The sequence below is a fragment of the Corvus hawaiiensis genome, chromosome Z (genome assembly GCF_020740725.1).
Source record: "Corvus hawaiiensis isolate bCorHaw1 chromosome Z, bCorHaw1.pri.cur, whole genome shotgun sequence".
In the NCBI taxonomy this organism is placed as follows: domain Eukaryota; kingdom Metazoa; phylum Chordata; class Aves; order Passeriformes; family Corvidae; genus Corvus; species Corvus hawaiiensis.
This window is the reverse complement of record NC_063255.1, coordinates 33482279-33495458: the sequence shown is the minus strand read 5'-3', so window position 1 is coordinate 33495458 and position 13180 is coordinate 33482279. Positions and strand designations below refer to the sequence as shown.

Below are 13180 nucleotides of genomic sequence, written 5' to 3'. Positions count from 1 at the left end.
TTAGGTTGCATATTATGAAAAGGTTCTTCACCTTTTCAGAGGTGATTGGGCACTGGAACAGGCTCCCCAGGGAAGTGGTTACAGCATAAGCCTAACAGAGTTCAAGAAGTGTTTGGACAATACACTCACATACATGGTGTGATTCTTGGAGTATCCTGCACAGGGCCAGAAGGTGGACTTCATGGTGGGTCCCCCCAACTCAGTATATTCTACAGTGACTGATAACTGACTTCTAAAAGGCCATATGACAAAGCAGAGATTATAGTTCAAAAACTTAGTATCTTATTTCATTGTCTCCTTCACACATAACATCCTATTAGTTCATGAAGTTCTCTGACACAGGAATAAAACTCACAGACACAGAAATGTTCGGAAATGTTAGCAGCAATGAGACTGTTTAAATCACAACTCCTCATCTCTGGACTTTCAGCCCAGTCCTACTTCCTCTTGAGTTCTGTGTATTTTATGACTAAGTTCACCAATTAAAACTTAGTTAACATTGTGAATACATGACTCACAGATGATTATGCTCCACCAACCCATGCAATAAAGGCTAGAGTATGTTATTGACACTGACAGAGCTGCAGTTCACTGGTGTTCAGGAAGGACAAGGCTCCCAGACTGTCACAAGGATAAAATTCTTAACACTTTCCTACATTTCTCACCCCAGAACCTGGCTGAAATCTATCTGTCAAACTCAATCAGCTCTAAAGTGTTAATCTGAACCACACTACCCATTCAAAGCTTCATGCAATGAGACAACTTGGTACACTTCCAATAATTGGGTATTGCCTTAGCATATTATGGACTAGCAACACAGCGTAGAAAAGTGAGAGCTTAAAACAGCGTCTCATGTATCTGGCTGCTGCAAATTCAAGAGCCAAAACCCACAGAACTGGCAGGATGCCAAACACTACTTCCACAAAAGGTGGTAGTTACAATCCTTGGCTGAGTTCTATCAGTAAAGAGAATAATGCTGCATGACCCCAGAAAAAGCACGCCTACGGCAAGTAATAATGAACCTCTCTTCATGAACTCCTGTCAAATGGAAAAAGGTTCAGATTACCATGAAACAAACCACATTATGTTGACCAGACTTACTTTATTCTTTGACTGCTAGGTTTGACAATAGTAATTATAACCCATCTACAACTATAGGAAGTAATTCTATTCAGAACAGAAGCACTAAGCACAAAAGCTTAGGATTGTATAAATTTCCTATTTACCTATTTTAGAAAAACAAAACCTTTCCAAGAGCACACACATATGATGCTTCATTTAGGAATGAAGTAGCATTTAGTTATGCATAGATTAGCATCAGAGCTGGAAATGACTGAGAAAACAAGAACTCTACTTCTTAGCCATAGATTTTAATGTAGTCTAAAGTATCATATAAAGTGGAAGTACTAGAGGATTGCACAAACATAGCTAAACATTGCAGCTATGCCTTTTGCAAATGTGCAGGAATAGAGCCAGAAGACCAAAAAAGGACAGAGCTGAACCTTGACACCTAAATCTGATTTCTGGGTCCTAGCAAAATAGGGATGCCTTGAGATGAGCAAAAAGGCATAGGACAGACCACCTTGCTGTCAGGACTTCTCAGATTAATATGACAGAGCTATCCTCAGTGAAAAAAGAAAGCTTCATACTCTAGATCTACCCACTGGTGCCTTCCAGAAGCACAGTGTGGGTTTTCAAGAAAGAACAGCAAGGTTTATACATATCTATACTTCAGTTGTTGCAGAGAGACATGCCACCACTCCTTTAAAGCAATGAGCATCAAAGGGCAGGAGAAATTACAGTTGCTTTTATACGTAAATATAGGACTGAAATGAAAGTAAGGAGTCTCCAGTGCCTGCAAGAATACTCCAAGAAAGATACATCAAAAATCCCACTAGTTACATCTTCAAAAGTCTCTAGAATTGAAGACCAAAAACATGCTGTTACAACTAAGAGTATGTAAAAAAATTCCTAGATTCAGAATTTATATATATATATATGTGTATTTTGAGTTGTAATTAAAAAAAAGACAATAGTCTTCACTTTCTCCCATTCTTATTAACAGTACAGTTGAACACAAATATTAATCTACCTATTCCTCCGCTCGTATTTCTTCCAGTGCTAAATAAAACCAGCTACTCTGGAACCAAATTAAGAATCCATCTAGTCAAGTAGCAGATGTTTCTCCTACTTAATCTTTAGCTCTGCACCACTTAGAACTTAAGGATATTCTTCAGCGCTAACACAATATCCAAACAGTACTATTCTAAGAGTTTATTTTTTGTATTTAAAATATTCTCATGGCAGTAAGTTTTGTAAATTAACTATAACTTGTGTGCAGAAAAATCTCTTTGAAGCTTAGCGATTTCATTTTTGATCTCTAGTTTCACATTACTCAGGTTATGAGATAAAGGAATAATAATTTTTCAACCTTCTCTAAGATATTCCTGCTTTTAATGACCTTATTCTTCCTGAAAGTTTTCTCTTTACAGACAGAGGAAATCACTGGTCCTCTTATTACGATAATCCTTGCTTCCCTTCTCAGTATGTATATACATACAGTATGTGAATACATACTGAGTACATACATACGTGTGTGTTTGTGTGTAAGTTTAAAAAAAATTGTCAAGAGCAGAACACAGCCTTTATGATGCCAACAAAGCATGAGTTTACACAAAATGCAGTCCCTCTTAATAATTCATAAACATTACTCTTTCGGACAATGCTCTGCCTCCAACTTCATCCTCTTGTGATCCTCGGTAGTTACACAATCTCTTCCCCAAGTACCAATAACGATTTAAAATTAAAACACTATATGCATAACAATAGTTTCCCACTCCTTCATTCTGGGGGCACTCCTTTTGATTTGACATTTTATTCCACTGCAATTGATAGCAGGGTTTTTTCCTCCATATAATTCTAAATAATTCAGTAGTCACAACAAGATTTATAACCTTGCTGTTTCTTCCCCTTTCCAAATTGTTTATTAATGTAATCAATAACACAACACAGCATTACTGGAGGACTCCATGTGCTGCCACTTTCTGTTGAGGAAACACTCATTCTAACTAGAGGATACATTTCCAATACTACACAAACCTGATGGACAGTTCTGGTAACAAGATAGAGTAGCAGTGGATGACTGTATCTCAAAACTGCTCATAATGTATTTTTACTCTAGTCAATAAAAAAAAATATGACACTCAAAATTAACATACACAGATTTCCAAAGACCTATGGGTGCAGAATTGCTTTAAGCATAAGATTCCTATAACTAACACAGTACAACATACTTCAAGAAAATCGTAAGCAAAGGATTAATCAGCATATTTTCACTGAAAACAAAGGCAGGGGGAACAAGAGCAGACAAAAAAATGTCAGAAGCTCGCAGTGACCCATGTAACAGCTATTTCTAAGGCAAGTGCCAACAGGAACTGCAAAGATGTACTTTGACTACTACACATGAAGACGTCATTATCTTCAGACAAAAGAAAAATCCTTTTTGTTTCTCCCGTGGTTCCTTCTAATAGCTCAGAGATATCACACGCTCTCACTTAGCCAGACTGATTTCCTTTATTGATCTCTTTCGGGACAGTCTCTATAGCAAACTTAATGAAGCATTCCCTCTGGCTCTATGTCCACCCAGATCACAACTACTCTGGTCTAGCTACAGAATTCTGACAACAGAGATGTCTGCCAAAGCGCTGCAAAACAAAAATTTCATTTTAGGTTCCTAAATATGCATCCAATTATTTACACAATGAACAGGAATAGTAGTTCCCACACTGAGCAGACACTGTAGTTATTACTGAATTAAACACAACAGAAATTGTAGCCACCTGTCTAGTGTTTCTCTTTAATAATGACATTTCATTATTCATTTGGCACAGTCATAGATGAATTGTATCTTCAAGGATATTTCAAAATGCTTTGGCAAGTCCTTGAAAACATCACTGCAGTATTTCACGGACATTAAGTTTTGAAGCATCAATTGAGTTTCTGGGAAAAACAGCTTTCAGTCACACTGCTCAAAATACATCATTTTTTAAGGGCCAAGACCAACAAAAACATTGAATCACAAGCATTCTGTGCCTGAGGTGTTATACTGGGTGAGAAAAGACTGGGGAGAGCAAAAGCAGTCAGTTCAAAACATATAACATTCCCAGTTGTGTCCCGTCGATTGCTCTACAAACTCAAATACTAGCATGGCTGTTTGAGAACAGCATTACAGCATTTCTCAGGTAACACGGCAACCATCCTGTGTCACTTCCAGGAGTTGCACTGGAATATTCCTGTATTTTACAGCTTGCATTTCTGTATGGGTCAAAGGTCTGAGTGGTCAAGTGCCCAGCTTTCTCTTTCTCTTTCTCCTCCTCTTGTAAAAGGTCCCAACTGGTTCTAGTTTTCTGAGTGTCAGTTCTTGTGAACAGATTAAATGTACATGCTTTTTTATTTTGTTAAAATCAGCCTGGCTTTGCAAGGGGTGGGCTTCTTCTCTTCCTTGAGGGGAAGGTACTGAAAATGCAGGACCTGACTGGGAGAGGGCAAGTGAGGGTAGGGGTGGGAGTGAAGTTACTGCCCTGAAATGGTGCCATGTTATTCACAAAATCAGCTCCTTTTTCCAAATTACAGCAGAAGAGCAAGTGCATCATTACTGATTCAGAAAGCTAAAACGCTGCTTTGTCACGAAATGGTCTTCTTGCCTCAAGCAAGCATTTTCCCTGCCCTAAATGCTTATTTATAATCTCGCTTGCAGAACTGCACAATAAATATGAGCTCTGCCATAAGCATTCTGAATCTTTGGGATTGGCAGCTCTGTCCTGTTGTGTTGAGGCAATCAAGTGCCTGTCTCACTTTAGTAAAAATACCATAAATGCTAGGCTAGCTGGAAAATCATATACGGTTTAGATATCATCACTAGTAAATATAAATATGTTTTAGTATGTTTTACATGTTACAGCTCTTGATAAAGCTGTTTGTATTAAAAAACACATTTATTTGAACTTACCACACTACCTCTTGATGGGCAACTGAGGGACAGCAGGTGATTTCTTTGGGTTGAGGAAGGGTTCTTAAGCAGTAATTTTTTAAAGAATTTCAAGGTGCATGGACAAGTAAGGTGATATCAGGGATGGCATATGAGCTAGGTGAAAATGGCCAACTCTACAAAAGCACATGGAACAACCTACATAGTCTGTGTCCAGATAATTGCTATTTTCAAGATGTGGGAAGGGTTAAAGCTTTCAGAAAGGCTCAACAGAGCAAAATTAAGAGTTGACTGCATTCTTTACCTATATACTTAAAACATTAGGTTTTTCTTTTTAAATCTTAGAAGTTGTGAGCCTGAGAAAATTCAGTACTGATTATCACAAAATCAAACACAACTTGCCCTCCTTCTTCAGAAATTGACAGCTGAACGCTCTATTCTTAACTATATATCATCACAAACACAGAAATTGACATTAAGCTCTATATGCAGTCATGTCCAAGGTCCTCAGATTTCATTATTATTATTTTTACAGTGGAGTCAATGGTCACTTAAAATAGACTGCCAAACCTAATCCTAGTATGAATTAATTTAAATCCACTTAACATATTTACAAAGTGGATCTCAGAAAAATTATTCTGCTTACTGACCACTATAGTTTTGGTACTAATTCACTGTTGTTGCTCTATAAAAAGGCTGAATCACACTTGAACTTTTACTATATATATATATGCAACTGTTAAGATAATCAACAATTAAGCTGTTCATTTGCTGCAAAACATAATTCTTTGGAACTTCCATAGGTTGGTGAACATTTAAGCAGAAATATAACCATGAGGATGAGAATATTTCTCTGAACAGAGTGATTTCATGCATAGACTTCATTTATAAAAGGAAAGCTCAGTTTAGTGTAATACCTGTTTTTGATAAGCCAAATAGCATATAAGGAAAATTAGGAATTGAATTCATTAGTGATTTTGTTTTGCTCCAGCACCAGGTTTCATACTTTTGACCAAGCTTCGGGAAACTGAAAAAATTGCCTGTCATATTAATAAAAAAAAAAAAAATTATCTTTATTTTTTAAAATCTAAAGCTCTAAGGAAAATACACTTAAAGAATCATGAGGACAAGACATAGCATAGCATGTTTTGGGAAGAGTGGTTTTTGTTGTACTTTAAGAGATAGTTATACTGAACATATTTCAGGCACAATTAGTAAGAGATTTAACTTATAAACATAGAAGCAATGTTGGTGATAAGGACGACACGGCTGAATTCCAGTACTTCAAGAGGTACTTAAACTCCACTACAAATGACCTTCACTTCATACTAACAAAGAACTGGCCTGCATTAGCTAAGAAAACACAGCATGCTCAGAGAAGGAGTAAAGAATGCAACTTTAGATATTGACTATTTTCACTTGTAATTGACAACGGTGCACAGATCACACAAGGAAGCTGTTTGTGCGGCTCTGTGAAAGCTGTGATGCCCCATAGCAATTCAGCTTCCTGACTCAGATATCAGACACCCAGATGTGCAGATACAGTGCAGTGGGAGACCACGGGCACTAGCAGTGTCCCAGGGCCACATCAACTCACTCTGCTTTCAAACAAGAAGTACTCATATAACCTAATGCTACTACAGAAATAAACAGTTTCTTTTATGGAAAGTAATCAGTTCCACTGCTTTGAACTGGGTCATCCAGACTGACTCATTTTTAGTCAAGAACCTTGCAAAGAAATATTACTGCATCATTTTAAAAGATAACTTTAGGACTGTTTCCACCCATTAGGAAGATGTTCCCACTTGAATAGCTAAAAAATGCTGAAATTTCCTCAAATTGAGTTTTTTTCTTTACTTTCTTTTGTATGTCCAAAGGTTGGTTACTTCTCATACATTTTATTCCATAGACTGCTAAAATAGGAACTGAGCTAGTAATGTCAATACTACTACTACTTCTATTGAGAAAAAGTACTGCTCTTAAGGAAGACAAGGTATAATATTTCCTTGTTAATGCAATTAGTTTCCTTTACACTTATTTTTTAAAGAAAAGCATAGGAAAACAAAACCAAACCAATCAGGAACCGCACTGTAGCACTGAAGGAAAGCAGCGGTATTTTCACACACACAGCCATACTCTGTGCCACGAGTGCCATTAAACAGTATCAGCTCTCACTGACCCCATGTACACGAGAGCATTTCAACAGCACTACTGCTAAGCAGCAATGTCAGAATGTTTCCTTCGTAGCTGAAAACACATCATATAGTCAGACATTCCTTCAAATGCTTGTTACACTTTGTACTCCTGTTTTAAAAACAAGCTTTCCAAACTGCCCAAGACATGATGGAATACTACAATGCTGTAAGATACAGTAATGTTTTAGCTTAATGAAAAGAGCTCATTATTTCTATTCATATTTCTTAATACATAAATAATTTTTAGCTCAGCTAATGCACAAGTCTTTTTTAGATCCTATGAAAATATGAACAAAAACAAACTTATTTTTTTCATACCATTAGTTTCTGCAAATTTCTGTACATCAGCCAGAGTTTTCAGTTCTGTCCTTGGGCAAGCTGATACACACAAGGCAATAGACTTAATTTTCTGATGTACTAGATCAATGTTGCATGGATCCAAGAAGAATACATACCTAGGGAAGGAAAAAAGGTAAATTACTTCTATTTTAATTAACAATTACACTGAAAAAAATTTCAAACTATGGGATTCAGTCAAGACAGTGATTCAGTCTACCCAGAAACACAGGAAATTTGATATTATTATAACTCCGTGGATCAAAAGAATTTATGTACTCAATATATGCACAACAAATGTATGGGTATTTATCTACCTTTGGATTACACAGAATGGGTGTTTAACTCTACCTGATTCAAGTCCATTCAAATGGTGCTACCCAGAAAACCAGCAGTAGTCCTACCATGCCTCTTCACAGATATGAATCCAAACATTCACAAACCTTTACTCCAACCTTAAACTTGAGTTTGAGATTGCCAAATTTTTTCCAAAAACACCCAACAAACCAAATAAAGTCACTCTTATGCTGCAAAAAGGAAAAGGTCCATGACTATATTAATGAATACACATAATACCAGTAATTAAGAACAGCTTTTTAGTTTAGATTGATTTTCCATGCCATGACAGAACAGATTACTTTAGTATTTAGTTAGAAATAAAAATCCTTTGGATATTTCAAGTAGAATTATCTAATGTTTAAGTGTAGTATTTTTAAAGAGATTCTCTTTGCTAACTTTCCACAATGAGTGCCATTTAAAAATTCAATGCATGAAGTACATATTATAGATTCTTAACTAACATCTCCTGGCTATATACACTTTATGAGAAACACTAACCCTACAAAACTTCCACTGGTATAATACAGATGCTTTTGTCTTCGAAAGTTGACCAAATCTTAAATTCCTACTGTTCTGGGATATACTATGCATTGAAATATTCTCTTCATATTACCTAACATCATATATGAAAACACCAGCAATCTGCCACATAAAATGCCATTTCTATTTTTGCAGTCCTCATGATGGGAATTCATTCTGTAACCAGTAAAAATCCCTTCTGCTCCTAGAAAGCATTTAGCTCCTGCCTGGACACCTTCTGTCTATATGCTAATTGCTGTCTACTGTTCTATTACCCAGTGTCAGTTCAAGAACGATTACTATATAGTACAGTCTTCCTTGAAAGTCCCTCAAAACTCATGTCATCTAAATCAACTGTAACATGGTAATAGATTACTTGCATTCTTAAAACATTCCTTTCTTTGTCAACATCTCAGTGAAATCATCCACCTCTATTTCTTTTTTACTTATTACACACTACGCATCTCAGGACTTCATAAACTAGGGTCTATGTTCACTGAAGTCTGAGAAACAAGTGTGAACATGAAAATTCTGTCCTGCAGACACAGTTAAAGTAACTGCATGCAAGCAATAAGCCACAGTTATCCTTATTTCAAAGAAAATACTCTTGAGTTTATACCAAGACATACAATAGCTGTTCTAATTGAAGTTCCTCCAGTTGTTATCCCATACAGTAAGGGCACATAGAAAGAGAGTGTCTACTCCTTTGAGGGTATTTGGTCAAAGGAGCTACAAACAAGAACCTACAGAGTCAAATCTGATTGATAATGGCAAGGGAGGCTAGGATGGGAACAAAACCGGTCAGTCTCACTAATTGGTAAGGATATGTGGATTATGAAAATTACGATTTTTCAGTAAGACTATCTGACTGAAGACCTTGCCAAATTGAGATAAGGAAAAGGAGGGAGACACTCACACATAAAAGTTGTCCACTTAATGTTAATAGAAACAGTCCATCACACTAATTGATGGGCTATCAAGAAACTGCAGACAAGGACTTTGTGATTGATAGGGATGCAAACTCCTAAGCACAGAATGTCAGAGGGGTCAGTGACACTGTGCCAGCTGCTGAGGGAATGTGCATAGGACAGGGTAGCAAACAGAAAGGGGTGTAAAAGGGAATAGTTGATGTTGGTCAGTACAGTACATTATCTGATCTCAGCACCTCATCACTGCAGTCTGTCTTGTCCTATTGCTGAAGCTTTTAACCCTCTTTGCCTAATTCTATCCCATGTGCATGGATGCTGCAAGAGCTGCAGGGGTTAAGTGCCAGCTACTGGGCGGACTGACATGGGTGTGAGAGTTTTAAGTGCCAGCAACTGGAAGCAGACCAGGGGTTTGGCTGCCCCAGGACTGTGGTGTCAGCTACCAAAGTGAGTGGGGTCTCAGTGCCAGTAGCAGCAAGGGGTCTTGGCAATGAGCTGCTGGGGTGGGAACAATGTGTGCCCACAAAAGAAAAGCAGATGTGATAGACTCAGCATAGGTGGTCACAGCCCTTGTGGTGCTGGCTGTTGTACCTTCCCCAGAACAGATCTATGCAAATTAGAGAATCATAGACAATCCTGATTTGGAAGAGACCCACAAGGATCACTGAGTCCTGCTCCTGGTACAACTCAGTAGCAAACTCCAAGCTGTATCAGATGGTGGTGAGTAGGGAGCTCTGAGTGAGAAGTGTTGGGTGGGCAGAAGGTCTGTGGTATTATTTTGGGGAAACTGTGGGTCTGTGATGCCTGTGGAATGAGTGTGTGAGTGTTTGACAGTCAGCACCAAACTGGATCAGCTGCTGAGTAGGGGGAACCCATGAGGTGGATAAGGGGCAGAGGTGCTGTGCTGGTACTCAGAGAATCCACAAATGTATTAGAGCTTCCGAACCTGGAAAGCATCATGCCTGTGCCTACACTAGGGACCTTCTGCCACTGTCATCCCATGAGGAGGAGAGGACATGGTTGGCTGTTCTTGTGAGTGCCACTGTTGAAGGCAGCACCTTGTCACTGCCAGTCTGTAACCAGCTGTGTCCATGTCCCATATGTGACTCTCCATCCACATTCCTCAGCCCAGGCAAAGACCCTGGGTTCTGGGAACTGTAGGACTGGACTCCATTTCCTGGGCAGGAGGGTCCTCTGAATTTCCCTAAGGAAACCAAATCAGGAATGTCGCCATTAGCAAGCTAGAACTCAGCCCACTTCCACAGTGGTCTCAATTCAAGGGTCAAGCTATCATTTTAATTGCCAGAATATTTTGTAAAATAAATGCTACAATTTTAACTCAAACCTGGAAGTTGAGAAATACAACGCAATTATAGTGTCATATGCAGTTTTGACAGAAGTGTGGGCATAGCCTTAAACAGACACATGTAATTCCAACACTGCATTGTATAGTACAGAGACTGTTCTGACAGCAGTAAGGGAGGCGCACAGAAAACTCCAGGCTATCAAATCTGTGGCTTCAATCTGTGGCCTAGGAAGACACAAGTAAGATTTTTTTTTTACTTTCTAGCAGCTAGAACAAGAGCCAAAATGCTAGGCACCAGCATTACAGAAGAAAAGTTAATTTTTTTGTTTATAAAGCTTACTTGTAGAAAACAAGTGGTTTTACTGCAGAAAATTTCATACTGTGTCACCACGGAACAGGTTTTTTTTTCTCTCTAGAAGAATGTCACTACATGCTTTGTGCTGCAATTCCAGTTATTTACAATCAGCAATAGACTAATTTTCTAATAAGGAAACAACTTATATCAGCAGTACAAAGACTGATGTAAACAAAGTAATCATATTGTTAGAGATGCCGCAACACTGCAAATGAAAATGTTTGCTATTTGGAAGTCAATATAGTAGACATACAACATATGCACGTTTATGCATCTTTATAAAGTATCAGCCCTGCAGAGAGGGACCTGGAGGTACTGGTGCATGAAAAATTGGACATGACCCAGCAATGTACACCTGCAGCCCAGAAAGCCAACTGTATCCAGGGCTTCATAAAAAGAAGCATAACTAGCAAGGCAAGTTTTACTCTGCCCTCAGGAGTGTCCCCCACCTCGTATACTGCACCCAGCTCTGGGATGCCCAGTACAGGAAAGACATGAACCCCTTATAGCAAGTGCAGAGGAGACCCATGAAAATGATGAGAGGGCTGGAGCATATGAAGACAGGCTTAGAGAGTTGGGGCTGCTCAGCCTGGAGAAGCCAAGGCTGTAAAGACACCTTTTGGCAGCTTTCCAGTACTTGTAGGGGGCTTCTGTAAAAGACAGAAAGTGACTTTTCACACAGGCATATAGTGAAAGGACAAAGGGTAATGGCTTTAAACTAAAAGAAGGTAGATTTAGAATGATAGAATCATTTTCGTTGGAAAAGACCCTTCACATCATCTACTCTAACTGTAAATGCAGCACTGCCGAGTCCACCACTAAACCATGTCCCTAAGCACCATGTCTACACATCTTTTAAATACCTCCAGGAATGGTGACTCAACCACTTCCCTAGGCTTGATAACCTTTTTGGCAAAAAGAATTTGTCATAATGTCCAATCTAAACCTCCCCTTGCACAGTGTGAGACCATTTCCTCTCATCCTGTCACTTGTAACCTGGGAGAAGAAGTTGATTCCCCCATCTACAGCCTCCTTTCAGGTAGCTGTAGAGAAATAAGGTGAAACCAAGAGCTAATTTGAACATTAATAATGCTTAGAATAGAAAAAGCTAGCATCTTAAATATTACCTAAAAATTAACAGCTAGAGTGTACAGCCCATAGGGCATGGTATAGGAACTGTAATGCTCATATTGCAACATGAAGTACAGAACCAAGCAAAACCCCCACAAAAACCAACCTAAGAGGGTGTGAAGATGACCACATGGCAACCACCTGGTAACACAACAGCAAACCAATGAAAAGAAAGACCACTCCAGGCCCTAACAGGGCTGTTGGTCCAGGCTGCCACGTAAGGGATAGGGAACTTAGATTGCAAGGGAAATATTTCCTCATTCAGGTTCTCTTTTTCCAAGGCATATAGATCAAGCTACCAGATATCATAACTGATCTGTGCCATCTAATGGAGGTGAGAGTCTAGTGTCAAAAATGTCTTTAACATTGGGGCATATACAGTTTCACTCAACCAAATACTCTCTGTAGATGCTGCAAACCATCCCTGGGTTTTCCCACTACCTAAGCATTTCCAATCATTTCCTGGGGTCAAAGGCATGTATTCAGGTAGAATGCCACCCTAACTGTCCTCCATAGCATCATATGCACATCTCCTTCTACTTGAGCAGACAGCACGAACTGAATTCTGTCCAAATAACATTGGTGATCAAAAACCAGACTGAATTAGCACTCCAGGGACTTATACTTGGCTGCCATGGTCATCATTTATTTGCAAATAAAAAGGTCATTTCTTTAACCCCTTGTAACTACCAGAACTTGTAAAGCAAGGAGCTTACTTGAAGCAGACAGGTTTGATTAGAATTCCCTGCCAGATCTAGAGTATAATCCTATGTCTGACTCTAGAGCACAGACTATTAAAGTGTGTTGTGGTTTCTTGTAAAAATAAAAAGATGCCTGACCCAGTGTTTGTTCATGAGACCAGGTTGTAAAATCCTCCTTCCCAACATTTCAGCTCACTGGTTTCAGCAAATCTGATGTACACAGAGCAAATCATAACCCTGTAAGAACTCTGCTTTTCATTCTTACCACCTAGATTTCCATATCCACACAGACCACATCAATTTCACTTCCACGTGACAGTGCCTATGGGTTGCTGTCATATACAAGGAAGAAAATGTTATTTTTACAGATGATTTAGCTTTTCAG

The 13180-nt window shown here is 38.7% G+C and overlaps 1 protein-coding gene across 8 annotated transcripts in view; it reads right to left on the bottom strand.

Moving 5' to 3' along the window:
* Positions 1-13180, bottom strand: part of SLC44A1 (solute carrier family 44 member 1) — an 83356-nt gene that overhangs the window by 50374 nt on the left and 19802 nt on the right. For all 8 annotated transcript variants that reach the window (XR_007200785.1, XR_007200784.1, XR_007200786.1 and 5 more), the window contains exon 4: positions 7501-7637. Coding sequence is in view for 5 of the 8 variants with exons in the window: in XM_048290768.1 (XP_048146725.1) it covers positions 7501-7637 (137 nt within the window). In the remaining 3 variants the exon portion in view is untranslated. The remainder of the gene's footprint in view (positions 1-7500; positions 7638-13180) is intronic.